This window comes from Lissotriton vulgaris, chromosome 12 (genome assembly GCF_964263255.1).
Source record: "Lissotriton vulgaris chromosome 12, aLisVul1.2, whole genome shotgun sequence".
Classification (NCBI taxonomy): domain Eukaryota; kingdom Metazoa; phylum Chordata; class Amphibia; order Caudata; family Salamandridae; genus Lissotriton; species Lissotriton vulgaris.
Window position 1 is genome coordinate 754342803 of NC_141700.1, and position 19747 is coordinate 754362549.

At 49.0% G+C, this 19747-nt stretch overlaps 1 protein-coding gene across 1 annotated transcript in view; it reads left to right on the forward strand.

Moving 5' to 3' along the window:
* The window catches only part of PLOD3 (procollagen-lysine,2-oxoglutarate 5-dioxygenase 3), a 294630-nt gene that overhangs the window by 78590 nt on the left and 196293 nt on the right, over positions 1–19747 (forward strand). Inside the window, exon 2 of the mRNA XM_086946045.1 lies at positions 1409–1500. Within this exon, the coding sequence (XP_086802171.1) occupies positions 1409–1500 (92 nt within the window). The remainder of the gene's footprint in view (positions 1–1408; positions 1501–19747) is intronic.

A 19747-nucleotide genomic window follows, 5' to 3' on the forward strand; every position in this document is an offset into this window, starting at 1 on the left:
CATCCTATATATATAGCCTTTCTTTTCCCAGGAAGACTATCAGTTAACAGTTCATGTTGTAAAATACTTTCACTCCACAGTCCCAGAAAGAGAAGTAAAAACCAATTCCCATGGTAAAAGAATAAGCAGTAATTTGCCAAAATATATAATTTGACATTTGAATTTTGTGACGAGATAAAAAAGCTAAATCTGAAGGCATCTTATTGTTCATTCACCTTCTGAACTCCATTGTGGTTAACTTATAGCACCCATGGCTGTTGGTATGGGAGGGAACACTTCGAATAGCCCTCAAATTGTAAGTGTATGTTAAATCTTGACCCCCCTCAAGAGGAGTCTAGTGTGATAGTTCAAAAACTGTGTGTAGTATGGTACAGGTTCTTTTCTTGGTGATCACTGCCCTGTGCTGTCACGTGCATTGTCGTAGCTAAGGTGCTAGGGGCCTTGGTGCAAGCAAGGAAATTGTCCTCATTACCTACTACAACCCTTTGAGTGGGCCTCTCAGACTCCTGGCCCGGTGCCACTGCACTCGCAGCACTGATGATAACGGTATCCCATGGCAGTCTGTGCACGAAGAGGTTTAGAAAGGTTTCTCTTGCGAGAGACACGTGTATAGTGAGGAGGTCAAGGGTCATTCCCTGGAAGGTTAGGCAGGAGCATGTGTGCTTTGATGGGACAGAAGCATCTTTGATGGCAGGCCCTGCCTGTGATGGGGACAAAAAAAATCTGGCTCTTGGCGGTCACAAACTGTACTCAAGCAGGGGAATGATTGCTACATTGGGCCTCCTGTGTTTAGTGCACAGTCTGTAATCTTTGCCCTGTTCTAGAGAGCGCTCCTTGCTGTGAGGTCTAGTGCCAGGCTGAGGCCCCGCTCCAGTGGGTTCACTGTTTCTTGCCCAGGCCCCCTCGCTGTCATGGAAGCGGCTGAGGAGATGTCTCCTGGCCGGTGTCATTTTAGGTTGTCTTTGCCGCGCCTCCAGACGGGCCTCTTCTTGGCATCTGAATGCTCTTTGATTTGGTTTTTCATTCATTTTCCGTCATTTGAGCTCGTTATTTTTTTAACCTGCCTCGCTGGCCTCCGGAAGCTGAGTGCCGAGAGACAGGGGCCCCTCTGTGCGAGCTCCCCTCACACCACCCCTTTGACACTCACTAATGTAACATCCCATTACTCACACATGCCACGAAACATACCACCGCCTTGCTGGCATTCCTCACGCATGCCACGAAACATACCTCCGCCATGCTGGCATTCCTCCCACGTCACACGTCACACAAGGGTCGCGCCTTCACCGCCGCGTGCTCGCTGGCCTATCACATCCGGTTCACGCTGGCATTCCTCGCGCGCGCTGCCATAACACCATCCTCATTCAGGGACGGACACTCTAACCTGCTGTCTCCTTTCTCCCCACAGAGAAGCTGCTTGTCCTCACAGCCGCCACCGAGGAGACCGAGGGCTACCAGCGCTTCCTGCGGACCGCCAAGCACTTCAACTACACGGTCAAGGTGCGTCCACGCCGGCTGATGCGGCCTGTCGCGAGACCGGTCTTCTGCTGCTGTTCTGTCTCTAACTGTGCTGCCATTAGAAAGCGAGAGTGGTGGGGGGGTGGGGGGGGGGGGGGGGGGGGAGGGTTGGGAGAATTGCGGAGGGTTTTCATGGCAGCTGTGTGCATAGTTGCTGTAAGGGGGACTCACCCTTGCAGTACTCCTCGCTTACCCTTGGTTTACTTCTTGAATCCAGGAGTAAGCCAGGACTACAAGAGGAAGTCACAAGACAATCGTATTGTGTCTAGCCCTCCCAGTCATTAGGCAGAGCGTGTCGGGGAGGGTACACCGGCTCTATGGGGCCAAGTCTTCCATTGGGTTGTAATATTGGGCACAACAGGTACAGGAAAGGAATTACCAGATGTATGGATATCCAGGTTTGGCTCAGCCAATCGGCGTGCTTGTATTGCTGGCACTAGCTTCCGTTTGCCTCATTGCCTGCCTCCTAAGTTCATTGAGCGTAGGCAGCAGGGACGTTACACAGTCCACCTTGTCTCTCCCACCTGAGCTGTATGAGGGATCATGGGGGTGAACTGTGGCTTTTGACATGGGCAGGTTCATAGCGAAGGGAGTTTGATTGCAAGGTCTTTTAAATACCTGCAGCTGTGTGAGTGGTTATGGTCTAATCAAGGTCCACTTGGACGTGTCTTAGACGGGCTAAGGAGAGATTATCTACAGTCAAAGCCATTTCTAAAGAAATGCTTGAGTCCGTTCTTACTTGGGGTTCGACTTATTCCATGAGAGACAAGAGCTTATTCAATTATGCCAAAAATTCACACTCTTCTGAAGGGCTCGGATATTAAGAGAACTCAATTTTGCTATTTCGTTTGGCTGTACCGCACACCAGTTCATATACGTAGCTGGCTCCCCAAAGGTAGTGTAAATTGTAATAGATGGCAGCTTCACACAAGATAATGGAATGTTCGAAGCCGGGTGAGTTGTTGACTCAAAGGCTGAAGCCAGAAGTGGAAGGGAAGCTACATTTATTGACCAATACCGTGCTGTGGTACTGGAGTGCCTAGAACTGGCTTTATTCTGCCTCTTGGGGTCCTTGGTGCCATGTGTGCCAGTTAAAAGGAGGAAGGGCTCAGTAAACTTCCCTCCACCAGCGCATGGCACGACATGTAAATAAGCGCCTGGCCAAGAAAGATGGCACTATTGTAGAGTGGGTGGGTGCAAATAATACATAGACATCACGGGGCAATGTGTGACTAGAATTTGCAGCTGGTGATGGAGTTTAGTCCTATGTGACTTTTATCGGGGTGATGCCTTGATTGTACTCTGCACATGGTCACCATGAATGCTAAGCTCACATGAGCTGATGGAATTTACTATATTTGATACGTAAATTGTTATAAGTGTTGGATTATCATGCCATTTCAAATTATGCCTTTAGCTTTTGTATTTTTTTTTGCAATCCGTGATTAAATTATGACAAACTAGTCATGTCTGCTGATGGTGGGTGAGATTAAGGGGAATAGTGCAAACTGCATTACTTACTCTCAACTGTTGGTGTTAACAGGTGTTAATCTATGTTTACCTCGTGTGACGGAGGTGCCACCAGAGAACCTCCTGATCTGTTAATCCCCCTTTGCCTCCTAAGACGGAGGTGCCACTGTAGAACCCTCTGATCTATTAATCGCCCTTTACCTCATGTGACGGAGGTGCTACCAGTGAACCCTCTGATCTGTTAATCGCCCTTTACCTCATGTGACGGAGGTGCCACCAGTGAACCCTCTTAACAGCTCATGTGATGAGGCACCACTAGAGAACTCTCTTATTTGTTAATCGCCCATTACCCGGTGTGACAGATGTGTCGCCAAAGGGCTATCTTAATAGTTGTTAATTGCCCTTTAGCTCGTGTGTCGGAGGTGCTGCCAGAGAACCCACTTCTTATCTGTTACTTGCCCTTCACGTTATGTGAAGAAGGTGCCACCAGAGAACCCTCTTAACAGCTGTTAATTGCCCTTTACCTCGTGTGACGGAGGTGCGGCCAGAGAACCCTCTTATTTGTTCATCGCCCTTCACCTCTGGTGGCGGAGTTGCTACTCGAGAACACTCATAAAAGCTGTTAATCTCAGTTTACCTCTTGTGACGGAGTTGTTACTAGAGAACCCTCTTATCTGTTAATGGCCCTTCACCTTGTGTGATAGAGATGCCACTAGTGAACCCTCTTAGCACTTATTAATTGCCCTTCACCTTGTGTGACGGAAGTGCCACCTGAGAACCCTCTTATCTGAAAGAGACCATTAGTTATAGAGTCCTTACCTTAGAATGACCCCCAGACATCAGCTGGATCCAGAGAAATTTTTTCTTCGCAGTACCCCTCCGCGTCGGTTGGTGGCGTCAGTCGACTCTGCATCTGTTGTCTGCGTCGTGGTCGCCGGGATAGTGATGTGGTGTCTACTTAGACGTTGCCCTTGCACGCTGACATCAGTTCTTTCTTTTTTGCGTGTCAGCCAGCGCAGATCCGGAGAAAGCTTGCCCCATAGTCGTATTTTTACTAACCTTTTTCAACGTCTTTTTGAGTCTATCGACTCCTGGTAGCATGAGGGATGACCCATCGTCGGACCGGCTTTAAGCCTTGTGACTCCTGATTGATGTCTGTCACGGATCCGCACCTTGTATGACTCAGGTGCCTCGAGCGCGATGACGATCCGAAGTCGTGCTCTGACTGCCGGGCCATGAATCCGTAGTCTTGGCGGGAGCAGTCCCAAAAGCTCTTGGAGGTCCGTCAGTCCGCACTGCGCTGTTCGAGGTCCCGGTCGAGGGGAAGGTTGCGGGAACGGTCGCAGAGCCAATACCATTTGTCATCGAAGTCTTCTCACTCCTCAGGTAAGTTGGACCACTAGAAGAATGCGAAGAAGCATCATCGCTCTTCACCATTTCCCCGTCTGACACGCGGCGGGACCTGGAGCATCGTCGCTCTCCGGCTCTTTCCTTGGAGCCCTCTGGGACGGCTGCACGCTTCCCTCCTTTTCCCGAAGCCGGAGCGTCCCCTGCCTAGCTGTGCCAGTTTTATGAAGCGCTGCACAGCATCTTTGGGTAGCCCGACTCTGCAGGTGCGCCTTCGGGCCCCAAAAACTTGGGTGGGGGCCCTTGGCCTTTGATGCAGGCGGCTCCGGCACCGCAGGGCACCCGTGGATCCCGGCCTGGATCTGGATCGGCGCCGGTCAACCTCACTGTACCTTCCCCGGTGCTGATTCCAGTGGCAACGCCCGACGCCAGTTGTGCCCTCTAATGGCGTGGACCCCAGCCTCACCCCAGATATGGACACTGCGCCGGAGCGACGTAGGTACCAGCGCCGGAGGGTATATTTGTCCCACTGTTCATTTCTGGCCTTCCCTACCGCCTTGAATGGCAGCCAGAGGAGGGTGAGGAGGACTGGGAGGGGCCTGTTGAACCTCTAGCAGACCAACTTGAAGAGCTGGACTGGCTAGAGGAGTTGGCAGATGCCAGTGGTCTGGATACTACATAAGACCTTGATATGCTTTCTCCCCCTACCGTGGCTACGGAGGAGGGAGCCTCCTACTGTGTGGTGGTGCGTAGGGCAGCTGAGGCCTTGGGCCTCGAGCTTCCTACAGTGGCTGTCAGGACTAACCGACTGACTGAGGTGCTTCAGGCTGCAGCAGCCTCTTCTGAGCCCCTGCTGCAGTTTAATGAGGCCCTCACATACATCCTTCTGGGCACTTGGTCCATGCCCAGCACAGGGGACTTTGTGGATAGGATGATTGCCCAACGCCCGGCACCGGGGCGACCCACTTTTCCTCTCCCGCTCACTAAGCCACTGGAGTCAAGCTATCCTGGCTGAAGACGGCTGATAGCCAGAAACCGGTCCTAGGATGCTTGATTTCGCTCCAGGGAAGACACAGCTTGGCAGTTCGGGCTGGACTGTTCAATGAGGCACAGGCTCAAGACTGATTTGCATATGGCCATGTCTGAACTGGGGTGGCTTGGTGAGCAAAATAATGATGGATTAAACCCAGATCTGTGACTGGGAGTGAATGTTTTGCCATTGTGCAACATTCCGTCCATCATCTTGTGTATTTTGCTGTTCACCCGATGTGGGAAGGGTATGCCCAGACGTGGGTCCCGTGCTCAGTAAGCCACTGGAGTCAAGCTATCCTGGCTGAAGACGGCTGATAGCCTGAAACCGGTCCTAGGATGCTTGATTCTGGTCCAGGGAAGACACGGCTTGGCAGTTCGGGCTGGACTGTTCCCATGAGGCACAGAGTCAAGACTGATTTGCATATGGACATGTCTGAACTGGGGTGGCTTGGTGAGCAAAATAACAATGGATTTTTTTTTTTTTTTTTTGAAAACCTTTATTTATCGCAAGCACAGTACACAGCGTCTGCCTACAACCACTGCGGGCCGGCCGCCATGACAATATACAATCTTCCAAGGTACCCCGTGCTAAATTAGATGACAAAAATAGCGACACTACAATGGACTGGCGAGGGACCAAAGGAAAAGGATAGAGAGGTTTCATTTTCTAATTTTGACGAATCGCCCTAAGGTCAGGTCGGGTAGCTGGGTGGGCGAACCACAGAAAGGGATAACCAGAAATGAACCATCATTATAAAAATACTGACGTGAATCATTACAGTAAGGATACACAAGCGCAAAAATACATGTCGCCCCAATTGGCGCCCGCCCAGTCAGTATATCACCTCAGGAGTTACATTCTAAGTTGTCCACGGTATAATAGGATATTAGAGGGAACATTGTATAGCAGCAATAAAAGGATACGATGACACATAATAAGTACATTATTACATGGGAGAATTCGTGGGAGGAAAAGCGCCCTCAAACAATCGCATTGAAGGGAAGTAAGAGCAAAAGATGTAATTATTCAGTGGCTATGCATACAAATCAATATCTTGGTCGGAGAAACAATAAACCATATAGTAAGACCTAGACGCAAAGCGCAAGAATCGCCCCGGACAGAACCAAACCCAACCCCCCATCTGACCCAAGATAGACAAGAAGGAAAAAAGAAGTAAGAGATAGAAAGAGAAAAAAGGGCCATAGGAACAGAAAAAGGGAAAGAAAAAATAAAGACCCCACCCCCCCACCCTGCACGTTGAGAGACTACGGCCCTCCCTCCCCACTAACGTGCCTGTCGCCCCAAGTGACCCACAGAAGGGAAACTCCCAAGAAAGAAGAAAAAGGAGGGGAGGAGCCCACCAAGTACTAAGTCCCCCGGACACCCCAGCCATACCACATCTACTACCCTATACATAATAAGAGGAATAACAATACAGCATTGAATAAAGTAGGGAGAGACCACCTATATCGCAACAGGACGCACTGAGTAGGTGGCCCGTCCCGAGTCCCCACCCGCCAATCAAACCCAGTCCGTCACTTCCCCACACGTATATCAGCGAAAGCAGTGGGCTACGAGCGTCATATAGACCATATAGAGACACATTCGTACACTTTATAGGAACGCTGCAGTCCGAGATATCGTTAGCCAGGAATGCATAATCTACCAAGTGCAGTCCGCTAACCCTGGCCAGACCGTTCATGCCTCCCCCGCCAGTGCCCTCGTGGGGCAACCTCCACTAGGAGAACAAAGGAACAAGATGGCCGCTCCTGGCAGGGAGCTGTTATTACAAGACAAAATGGATGGGTCCATTCCCGACCAGATCCATAAAAGTCCCGAAGTGGTGCCAACCGGTGTAGCAAAATAAGAAAAGTCTGAAGAAAGGCCAGCAGAGCGTGAGCAATCAAAGCAACCAGATTCTGCGTCTGCGGCGCTATTCCCAGCGGTAGTAAAGTCAAGGCAGAGTTTACGAGTTCCGAAAGAGATGGATACAGTGTAGCGCTGATGGAAAAAGCAGGTATTAGAACGCTTGCGCCAGCACTGTCAAGGCGCCAGGGTATAGGGCACTCGTGAGGTAACATTGTAGCCCGGTCTGGGCTCAGCACCAGCAGAGCATCTCGGCGAGGAAATAAGACCAATGGTGTAAAATCCACCCCGGGCGTGACGGCATCAATTCTCTTGCCCAGCGACAGAAAGCCTTCACGCATGTCCGCCCGCAAGTTGTATAGTGCACCGAGGATAGAGTTGTAAGTGAGAGCGGCCGGGGGATTCATCTTCTCCACGAGCTCAGGCACGGCTCCAAAGTCAGTATAGTGCCCGGGGCCACACAGATCAGTCCAGTGCGTATCAAAAGCGGTGCTGGTAGTCAGCGCAGCCGGTCCAGCCATCGTAGCAGCCTCATTGGGGGAATAGCGCATAGCAAAAGGGACTCAGGTCGCCGTCTCAGAGCAGATCTTCAAGCAGTGGGCGATCAATGATATAGCTCACATGAATCAAGCCGGAGCGTTAGCAGGCTTATAGGGAGGCTACGGTGTTCGGATGTCCGCCATTACAGGGGTAGCGCCGCGCACCTCACCTGTGGATCTCAAAAGGAGCGGCCTCCGCGAGGACTCCCGGTCGGCTTGCACACAGTGAACGGGGTGAGGGTAGGCGCATACATTAACAAACAGAAGCGCCAGTCAGAACGCCAGGTTCGCTCTGCATCAGCAACCCCTCGTAGCTCCGGCGGCCGCCATATCTGCATCCCATCCTTGGTCTCGGTCACGGGGGTAGGGACGGACTCCGCCAAACACTCGGTAATATACCGGGATCCAGGCAGGCAGGGACATCGGTGGAAGCACCAGCCAGTGCCGCGCTCGCTTGCCGTCCTCTCGCTAGCACACAGAGGCAGGATAGAGTTCAGGATATCGTCGCGAGGGACGAAGGACCGAGGAGCCGAGGGACTACACGTCCGCTCCCGTCGCCATCTTGGCTCCTCCCCCCAAAAAATAACAATGGATTAATCCCCGATCTGTGACTAGGGGTGAATGTTTTGCCATTGTGCAACATTCTGTCCATCATCTTGTGTATTCCACTTTTCCTCTCCGAACACCCTACCCCAGAGAGCTTGGTGGTCCAAGCCTCATCCTCAAAGGGCGCATTCCCTACTGCTCTTCCTGATAGGGAATCCAAGAAACTGGACCATCGTGGGAAGAAGATGTTTTCTTCTGCCAGCTTAGGACTGGGGTCGGTGAACACTGCATGTCTCTTGGGCCGTTACACACACACACGGTGTAGGATATGGTTGCGCAAGTGCTGCTGCAATTCCCGGAGGAGGCCTGGGCTGTGCTCACCTGCGCTGTTGCTGAGGGTCAATACGCAGCAAAGTTCCCCATCCGGTGTGGGCTGGGTGCCACTGACTCGCTGAATAGAACAGCTTTCACGTCAGTAGCCCTGAGGCGCTAAACCTGGCTAAGAACGTCTGGCTTCTCAGGGGAGGTCCAATCTACCCTTTTGGACATGCCCTTTGATGGCCGTCGCCTGTTTGGTGACAAGGTGGACAGCGCGCTCAAGCATTTCAAGGGCTCTAGGGCTACGGTTGGATCCTTGGGCTTCGCAGCAACCTCTCGCCCCATGCAGTTTGCTTTTGGCCGCTTTCGTTGGCCACGGAAGGGGTGCCCCACCACATTCCACCCGAGCCACAGGGCCGCACAAGCTACCCAGCCTTTGCGTGGCCGGGGAGTTGAGACCCAGTGTCGTGGGTCTAGGGGCCAGCGGGCGGGCCTGTCTACCAACGCCCCAGGAATTTCAACACCCGGCAAAAAAGTACAATGTATTCAGAAGGCCACCAGGGGGACTATTCATATTCGTAAGCTTGGGTACTACCATAACATCAGCAAAATCCCCAATAAGCTCAGACATGGTCCAAGCCTTACATTTGCAAGACCTAAAACTGAATGGGTCCCCAATACGGTTGCTACTATTGAAGGTTTACTTCAATAGCAAAGACAACCTGGGTCATGGCAAGATGAGGGAACTGGTCGACACACTGGATGAACTGTTCAGCAATTACCCGAATTGCGGGATAATAATGGTCGGCAAATTCAACACTCTCAACTTGGAAATAGAAACAGACCCCCTACCACCTAGGGACCCCGCTGGTAATTTGCTTAATACATTCCTAAACACTTGCAGACTAAGGTCCGTATAAGAGGCACACGTCGCAAACTTCACTACAATTAAAGATTGCCGGGGAAAAACCCAAATCAAGCATTGATCACATTTTTATGAGCTATTGCCTACGAGAACAAGTGGTAGAAACCAGTACAGCAGACCAGTGATCATCTCTCACTGTTCACAGCTATTTCCTTAAGCACATTATTCCCCTGGGTGCATCTAATGGGGAGGAAATACACACATGCCTAAATCGACTAAAGTGGAATAAAATCGACACACCTGGTAGCCTGGAAAAACAATAGGCCAATACTTTGCATTGACTACATTGAGGGGAACATACCCGCAAAATGGTCAAAACTGGTGCCGGAGCTGTACCAACTTCTGCTAGGCATAAAACCAAACCATCGGTCAGAATCCAAAGAAAGGGTGTGCTGCCAATATCAGCCAAGGTGTAAAAAAATTCAACTAAGCAAGAAGGCATTGAGACAAGCCAATCGCAACAACAAACGTGTGAGAGATGAAACAGGAATCCAAAAACGGCAGACAGCCAAGAACACACATATAAGAAACATATGGACCTCAAAGGGCAACAAAAAGATTCCCAATGGCTGTCCATCCACAGTCTTAATCCCAAGTAGACAATCAGAATTTTGGCTATACATCAACATGCTGTCCGGGGACGGCCATTACCGGCGAAATGGAGTTACAAGTCACACATGGATCAACCATGTGAAAACACTCTAATGCAAGTCTTCTTACAATACCCTTCCTGACTATCAACAAAGATCATTTACAAGCACTAGCCCGCACAATGTCACTGGTAAAAAAAACGGGGCAAATCAAACCATCACGGAAGAAACAAGCAAACCTCTTGATGTGCACAACCGTGTGCTAATAATATTAAAGAACATCAGAAGCAACGGAGCCCCAGGGTCCAACGGCCCACCTGAACACCTATTCAAAGAGGACCACGTATTCTGGGCAACTGTACTCTTCTTATTTATTTATGTATTTATTATTATTCTGTATGATTAACTCCTTAATCCCCGAAGCCTGGAAAGGTTCCCTACTAGTGAAGTAGTGTGGCTCACTGGTTAGAGGCGGCAGACCCGAGAGCAGAGGACGGCCCGGGACCAGGGTTCGATTCCCGGCGCGGCAGGTTTCTGGACCAGGGTCAGCGGACTCGATAATTCTCTCGTCTCGGTGCCCACTCTGATCAGCGATCACACTCGGCAACTCTGGGCATTAGCTTGCCTCATCTTCACTAACGGCCCCACCAGACCGCCGGGGATGCCTGGTCTCACCCTGGAGATACCCATTAAGGGACCATCTCTCAGGGAAGCCAGGAAGGGTTTCGCAGCGGTCGAAGCGCCTTGGGACCCTCCGGGTAAGTAGTGCGCTATATAAATGCCTATACATACTACAACTAATCCATACAAAATGTGACACTGGAGATCCAACCAACTACAGGATGATAGCCCTTCTGGATATCGAGGCAAAGGCATACGCAAGTATTCTCTTACAAGATCTACAAAACTGGGCTAATGAGGATGGAATAGTACCAGTCTACCAATCTGGCTTCAGGGCAGGGGCATTAACATTGGATAACATTCTAGCCCTAGACTACCTGGTAGAGCAGTCCACCCGGGAAAAGCAGCGCCCCCTTTTTGCATGCTTCATTGACTACTCTGCGGCGTTCAACTGTGTCAATAGGAATTTACTGTGGTAAAAATGATAAAACTGGGGGATCCCAACTACGCTGCTGAACGCCATCATTGCCCTCTACACCAGAACGTGGGCACGCGTCAAACTAACCCGGAACACAGCAACAAAGAAAGTATACACAGACTGAGGGACCGAGGGCTGAAAAAAGGTTGCCTATTGGCACCTTTACTTTTTAACTTGTATACATCAGACCATGGCAAATCAATATCAAAAGCCAACCTGTTGGCATCCAAAATTGGGCTGACCAAACTGTTTTTAATGCAATCTGCTGATGACATGGTATTAATGGACCACACGAAGACGGGCCTGCAAATTGCACTGGACGCATTAAGTAAATACAATGAGAAAAAAATGAATTGACAGCAGACGCTAGTAAAATAAACTTAGTGATCTTTGGAAAATATGGTAACAAACTCAAATATTAATGGAAATTGAGCAACCTGAAAATAAGTACAGCTAAGTTTAATTATCTGAGGGTTTGGATCATGATCAATGGCAAGCCTACAGCACATGTTGCATCTATAGAATCAAAAGCCAAGGCTGTGACGTACACCCTCTGCAAACTCAACTCCAAACTGTGCAGCACAACCGAAAGGTTATAAAAGCCAAGTTACTTCCCTCAGTTTCTTATGGGCAATTAGTCTTTGGTGGGGCACTAATTAACATCATGGAGTCTGCCAATTGCCAAGCATTTAAACAGATTTTCCAGATACCTGCCCATGCCCGGAATGCTTTAGTATGGCTGGAATTTGGTCTAAGCAAACAATCTTACGAACACTGGGCTTCGATAATCTGTTATTACCGAGGTACATGTGCAGCCCCTCCAAACACAATGAAAGCAACCCTGAAAGAAATTTTCACAAAAGGAAGAAATCCTTGGGCAGATGCCCTATCTACTGCCCTCACTGAACTGCATCTTGATTTGTCCAATTGGGGTTATTTTATTCATCAATCGGTATCTCTAAAAAACATTTTAAGGAAACAAGTAAGACTATTATCCAAGCGAGACGACTTGGGTGTCATAGAGTTCTCTAGCAGCAACATCTGGATTTTAGCCAGCTCCTACAAGGACAAAACTAGGCAGCCATATCTTGAATCGTCTCTGAACAAATCAATACTAAAGTAAATCCTGTCAGTCAGACTAATGGTCATGCCAATAAAAGACAAACATTTGCTGGAAATCCCTAGGGGGGTCACCTCTTGCAGATTGTGTCATAAGTGCGAGGAGTCTTTGACCCACCTTGTTTGTATCTGCCCTCAACTGAGTCACGCACATTGCACTTTATTACAACCTTTGTTTTAAAATACGGTATCCTTACGTGCCAAGATGCAATGAAACTTCTTTTTAACTCCGAGATCCCCATGGAACTGGCCACGTTAGCTAATTTTGCACGTCAATTTAAAGAATTTATAGGCAAAGATTGAGCCTTGGTCTAAAGGCAGACCACAGACCCAAATCAGCAAGCTTATATCAAATTTTATGGATTCCTACATTTTGCCCTGTGTAACTGTTTGAAATGTACTAAATGAAATGATACAATGTTGTTTTTATTAATGAGAGAAAAAAAAGTGCGTGGAAGGACACACCATAGACAGCCTTTTGTAACAATTTTTATTAATTGAAACAATAAATGTATTTACATTTACCTGCATCACTGCCTCGGGTTCAGACAACACACACGGTACCTTCAGAGAGGAGGGCAGAAGAGAGGGTAACACATGCGGTACCTTCCGAGAGGAGGGCAGAAGAGAGGGTAACACATGCGGTACCTTCAGAGAGGAGGCAGAAGAGAGGGTAACACACGCGGTACCTTCAGAGAGGAGGCAGAAGAGAGGGTAACACACACGGTACCTTCAGAGAGGAGGGCAGAAGAGAGGGTAACACATGCGGTACCTTCAGAGAGGAGGGCAGAAGAGAGGGTAACACATGCGGTACCTTCAGAGAGGAGGCAGAAGAGAGGGTAACACATGCGGTACCTTCAGAGAGGAGGCAGAAGAGAGGGTAACACACGCGGTACCTTCAGAGAGGAGGCAGAAGAGAGGGTAACACACGCAGTACCTTCAGAGAGGAGGGCAGAAGAGAGGGAAACGCATGCGGTACCTTCAGAGAGGAGGGCAGAAGGGAGGGTAACACATGCGGTACCTTCAGAGAGGAGGCAGAAGAGAGGGTAACACACGCAGTACCTTCAGAGAGGAGGGCAGAAGAGAGGGTAACACATGCGGTACCTTCAGAGAGGAGGGCAGAAGAGAGGGTAACACATGCGGTACCATCAGAGAGGAGGCAGAAGAGAGGGTAACACACGCGGTACCTTCAGAGAGGAGGCAGAAGAGAGGGTAACACATGTGGTACCTTCAGAGAGGAGGCAGAAGAGAGGGTAACACACGCAGTACCTTCAGAGAGGAGGGCAGAAGAGAGGGTAACACATGCGGTACCTTCAGAGAGGAGGGCAGAAGAGAGGGTAACACATGCGGTACCTTCAGAGAGGAGGCAGAAGAGAGGGTAACACACGCAGTACCTTCAGAGAGGAGGGCAGAAGAGAGGGTAACACATGCGGTACCTTCAGAGAGGAGGGCAGAAGAGAGGGTAACACATGCGGTACCTTCAGAGAGGAGGCAGAAGAGAGGGTAACACGCGGTACCATCAGAGAGGAGGCAGAAGAGAGGGTAACACACGCGGTACCTTCAGAGAGGAGGCAGAAGAGAGGGTAACACATGCGGTACCTTCAGAGAGGAGGCAGAAGAGAGGGTAACACACGCGGTACCTTCAGAAAGGAGGCAGAAGAGAGGGTAACACACGCGGTACCTTCAGAGAGGAGGCAGAAGAGAGGGTAACACGCGGTACCTTCAGAGAGGGGGCAGAAGAGAGGGTAACACACGCGGTACCTTCAGAGAGGAGGCAGAAGAGGGGGTAACACACGCGGTACCTTCAGAGAGGAGGCAGAAGAGGGGGTAACACACGCGGTACCTTCAGAGAGGAGGCAGAAGAGAGGGTAACACACGCGGTACCTTCAGAGAGGAGGCAGAAGAGAGGGTAACACACGCGGTACCTTCAGAGAGGAGGGCAGAAGAGAGGGTAACACACGCGGTACCTTCAGAGAGGAGGCAGAAGAGAGGGTAACACACGCGGTACCTTCAGAGAGGAGGGCAGAAGAGAGGGTAACACACGCGGTACCTTCAGAGAGGAGGCAGAAGAGAGGGTAACACATGCGGTACCTTCAGAGAGGAGGCAGAAGAGAGGGTGAGCTAGGATGGAGATGTCTGAGAGGAAGGAACGGAAGCATTTAGGGAGTGCTGCGAGGGAAAACGGGAAAGGAATTAAATAAACCTGGATAGACTAGGAGGAGGGAGATGGAACCAGGGCCAGTAATGACGGTGGGGAGGAGGAGGAAGATGATGATGATGATGGTACAATTACAAAACAAGGATGCTGTGATCAGAGGGAGGTGGTGGGAAGGAAGCCTGATAGTAAAGTGGCAGAGTTAGAGTAGAGCAAAGGGAGGTGACGATGGAGAAAGATTTATTTATAAAAAGCAGAAAGCTACCTGGGGAGGGGAGGGGAGGAGAGTGAAGAAGGATGGAAGCCAACACTGGGAGTACCAGAGGTCGTAGGAGGGGGGCGGTTGGAAATTAAGAGGGAAAGAGCAGGTTATTGGGAGAGCGATAGAGGTAAAGAAAACACGGGAGGCGGTCTGCCGCAGCAGGAAGGGAGTAAAGGTGGCGAGAGCTGCAGTGCAAGGAATGAGTAAGGAAGTAAAGATCGTTTACGGGGGCACCTTGCAGGGGTGCAGAAACCACGGGAATGAAACAGGCGGAGGAAGTAAGGATGGGAAGAGTGGAGGAGAAGAGGCAGAAGAGAGATGGAGTAGTTATTTTTATCTTTGCTTCCCAGAGGGCATCTGGTTCCACGAGCAGTGATGTGTGGCCGGGTCAGCCAGTCCTGGTTCACTGTATTGGTCTGGGCGGTGGGAAAGCGTTGCTGCTCCTGCCACCAGCTGAGAAAGGGCCACCCGTGTACTCCAGAGCAATGAGGTCCATGCGAGGTGGAGATCAAGGTGAAACTGATAGGACGTCCCAGAGGCTGCCTCCCTGACGCACTGAGGGCTGTGCTGGTCTAAGGCACCTGCTCCGTTGCAGGGTAGAGTTCCCTCTTCTATGGGTCTGAAACCCAAGCCTTGCCTATAGGAATGAGCCAGCTGACCCAGTACTCCTCTTTTGAAAGCAGTCCAACCTTCAGAGGACTTGGGAGCTTGGCAGGCTTCCGTTCTCACGAAGGGGCGTACTGGGACACTGACGTGCCCATTGCCAGTGTCTCATCGGAGACGGAGTGGATATTTACAGCCTTCACTTGTGACTTTTCATTTTGAAATGGGACACGCAGTCCAATACAAAGATTAACCGGGAGTTTTTTGAAAAATAGTTTGAAAAGCCAGTTGGATTGGGTAACATTGATGTGGTCATCTGACATATATGTGCATAAATGTATGTTATTTTTTTGGGGTCATTTATAAAGCACACTGTCACACCACGGGTATCCTGGCACTGTATTACACACCTACAGGCACAAAGTGTCGGACATTAAGTGTATTAGTTATGTCAGCAGCATGGCCAGTGATGTGTCTTGAGCATGTTCTACTAGTTTGAGAAGAGCCACGTTTTAAGTCTCTTCCTGAAGTGTAATAGTTCCCCTGACTGTCTCAGGGTTATTGGTAGTTCGTCCATAATCGAGCTTCCTCATCATGAATGCTCTTCCTTCAAATCTGGTTTTGTTGAACCTGGACATGCCTGCAGATTTGCTGATGAGGAACGTAGATTTCTTTTTAGGGGCATGCCAGTTAAATCTATTTTGTAGGGGAGCCGGCCCAAGGCCCTGGTGTGCCTTAAACACAATACAGAGTGATTTAAACAATATTCTGTGTACCAAAGGGAGCCAATGGAGTGCCTTCAGGGATTGGGATGCAGATGACCTACGGGTCTATTTAGGGCCAACTTGTCTGTCACCGTTTGTACTCTCTGTAATCTCTTCATAAGGGAGTGTGGAGCTCCCAATAGCAGGGCGTTGCAATAATCCAACAGGCGCAGGATTACACTTCTACCACTAAAGCTCTGGACGAAATGGGGAGCATTGGGAGTATTTTAAGCAATGCTCTGAATGACCAATGCATATTTAAAAGGGAAGGCATGTGGTCTAGCGGTTGACCTTCTGACTAGAGATGAATGTAGACCATCTTTTTATTAATTCCAAGTTTACCAGTTTTCCACCGGGTCGTGCCATTTTCTTGCAGACCTGTCATACTCTTACCAGTAGCTAGTGGGCTTTGCCGGGTGGAATACCATTTCGGTGTAAACCATATTATAGTTTGTTACCCAATTGTGGGTATTACACTAAATCTTAGTATATTATTTAAATTAATACTGTTAAAATGTGTCAATACATTTTATTTTTTGGAAATTCTTTTTTTATAAGAAGTGCTATTAATTAGGTGATTAAAATAAAATGAATACAAAAATGCTAGAGTTCTTTCGGTTTCCTCAATATATAAAGTAAGGAATTTTATGTAATGATTGCCGTTTTGTGAATAACAACATTCAGTAAAGAAAGAAAACTATTCCCTTAAGACTGGATAACTACCAAAGACCAGGGCTCAGGGACGCATCTACATACTAATAAAAGCAATGTATTTATTTATTTAAATGACCTCTGTGCACTTCAAGAATCGGGGCCTCGGGGGGAGGGGGTGGGGGGGTGTCCCCGCGTTTCTTCCCATTCAAATGTGACTCTTCCGTTCTGCGCGCTTAGGAGATGGGCGAGTGGTATTTTCTCAGATGGGGGGGATACACTTGATATTTTACCTATTGATGATTTATCTGGCATTGAATGCTCCTTGCAGATTGCTTCAGTGCTTCAGAACAGAAGGACGATTGTAAGAGAGATGAAGTTATGAAGTGTAAGACGGTAAGCAAGAGGAAAACTGGTAACATAGCAACTAGTATGCCGCATTCCAGTTACAGTGATTTAGAGGAAATGTGCGATGTTTCCTCTCTTCATTGTACAACAGGACTGCATGTTTTGCTTCATGCCATAATCAGTAGGTTGCTGAAAGAGGCCTAGCTCAAACAGGTCTGCAGCTTATAGACTCGTTGAGTCAGCCTTCATCAAGAAGGCTCAAGCCAGGTCTGATGGGACCATCTTCGCTTCCTTCTGTACTTGAAATGGCGCTGCTGTTTGAGTGCTGTGCTCAGGCTGTTCTAGCCCCTCAGACCTCCTCTTCCAAGGATTTCCTTCCGGTTCCCTTGTTGAATGAAACAGTGGTTGACACTACTATGGCTTGTGGATTGGTTTGTTGCTGTGAAGACCAGTACACTCTGGGGTTAGTGCATACTATCAAGGTTAGCCGATGTGCCAAAGGCAGCCAACGTAAAGCTTGGAGAGCCGTAGTGCTGTGCTTTTACAGCCCCACAACCGGTTTTGTATGAGCTGAAATTGTTTTAATGTCTTTTTCTGGACAACTGTGTACTTGCAGCTTCAATTGCTGAAGCAAAACAGAACCAGCAAGCAAAGTCCACTTTGTGAAGGAAGCTTAACCTGGACGTGGCTCAGTTTATGGAGATGGAGGTGTGTGCTCCTCGTCACAGCGTTCACTTGTGGTGGACAAAGATGACTCGGTGGACAATTGACACTTTATGCTGGCCATGAAGTCTACTAATTTATATCCTAGGACTACAACTTTGAATGAGGGAGAAGATGGGTGGGGCATGCTGAGCACCGATTTCATCTGAATAGCCAATGCCCAGGTTCAGGTGATCCCTAGGCTTTTCTGATTGCTGTCGTGTTTGTCCTAGAGTTGTGACAATGTGGGTATGGAGGGACTAGTTTTGTATTGACCTGATAGAAATTAGAATTTACTTGGATGCCCCTGCTGGATATCCATTGATACCAGGCAGCATTCTCTTATTGTACTGTTTTGTGCCAGACAGTTTAAGGATTCCTATCTTCCAAAAAGTGTATACCGCTAACAACACAGCAAGCCAGGATGCAACAGGGGCTGTCATTTCAGCCGGGTGTCCTGGACCCATACTGTTTCTAAGTATTTTCCGGCGACTTCCCAGCATAATTTCTAATACAGACCCATGTGTTCGGAAAGTGAAAGTGAGCCAACAGACATTAACACAACAATTTACATACGCAACACATTATTTCCATCTGAGGATCTCTGTTTGGACTCTGTTTAGTGGAGTGTGATTGGCACTCAGTTTTCAGCATAACTCAGGAAAGGGAATCCGTTCACTTGGTGAGCATGAAAACAAAAACATAAAATAGTCTGTGTTAGACCTGGCACCTTGGCGTGAGTCTCCCTTCCACTTTGTGTATACATTGTATACATTGATTGGTTTCCATGATTGGCTTATTTGGTTTACTGTAAGTCCCCAGTAAAGTGCACCAGGACTGCCAGGGCTTGTAAATACAAATGCTGCTGTAGGACAAATGCTGCTGGAGGGCTTGCAGCACTGGTTGTGCCACCCACAGAAGCCGCCTAGTAAAATGTGTCTAAGGTCTGCCATTGCAGAACCTGCGTGCAGTCTGGTACTGTCAGGCTGGCTGGGCAAGTGCACCCACTTGCCAGCCCCTAAACCTTCCCTTTACTTCATGTGAGTCACCCCTATGGTAGGCCCTAGCCCAGGGTGCATTGTAAGCATAAGGTAGAACAAGCCCTGATGTGTGTGGCATGTCCTAATAGTGAATTACAGCCATTTTCGTTTTTCACTATTGTAAGGCTACCTGTTCTCATAGGCCAGAATGGGCTGCTGGAATTATTACACTCTATAATCCCAGCAGGCTCAGGGAACATTGTAGAAAGTCAAGTTTAGTATGCCTGTACTCAGAATAATAAAATACTTATTTTAGTAAAGTTTATTTTAACATCCTGTGTTTGCAAATGCTACTTTTAGAAACTTAGCATTTGCTTGCCTGACCATTTCAGCCTGCCCCTGCTAGGATGTGTATCTGCTGTCTGGTTTCTGTGAGTGACAGGGCTGGGGGATTCCAGGAGACAGTCTGGGCTGCCAGGTGGTGAATAGAGAGATTATACCAGGATGGGTGGGAAGAGTGCCCCTTGACTCTGAATAGGGCTGTGCTCTGCCACCACAATGCTGGCTCCACCCCCTGCGGAGCGCCTGATGTCTCTGCCCTGCTCACTGAAAGAAGAAGCCAGAGTGACCAAAACAAAGTGCTCCACAACTGGGCTGAACCTGGCTCAGGCCCCCTGGCCTGCAAGAGCAAAGGATTTTCAGTATAAATGTAGGAGCCCTGCTCCTAAGAAACTAGATCCTGCTTGCGCTAAGAAGAAACTCTGCCCGAAGAGAAGAACCTGGGAAAGCTGCATGGAGGACTATTGTCTCTAGCCTGAGAGACTGGCCTGTGGTGGGTGCCTTGCTGCAAGAAGAAGAGAAGACAAAGACTGATAAAGACTTTTATTTCAACTTTTGCGAATCTCTGAAACA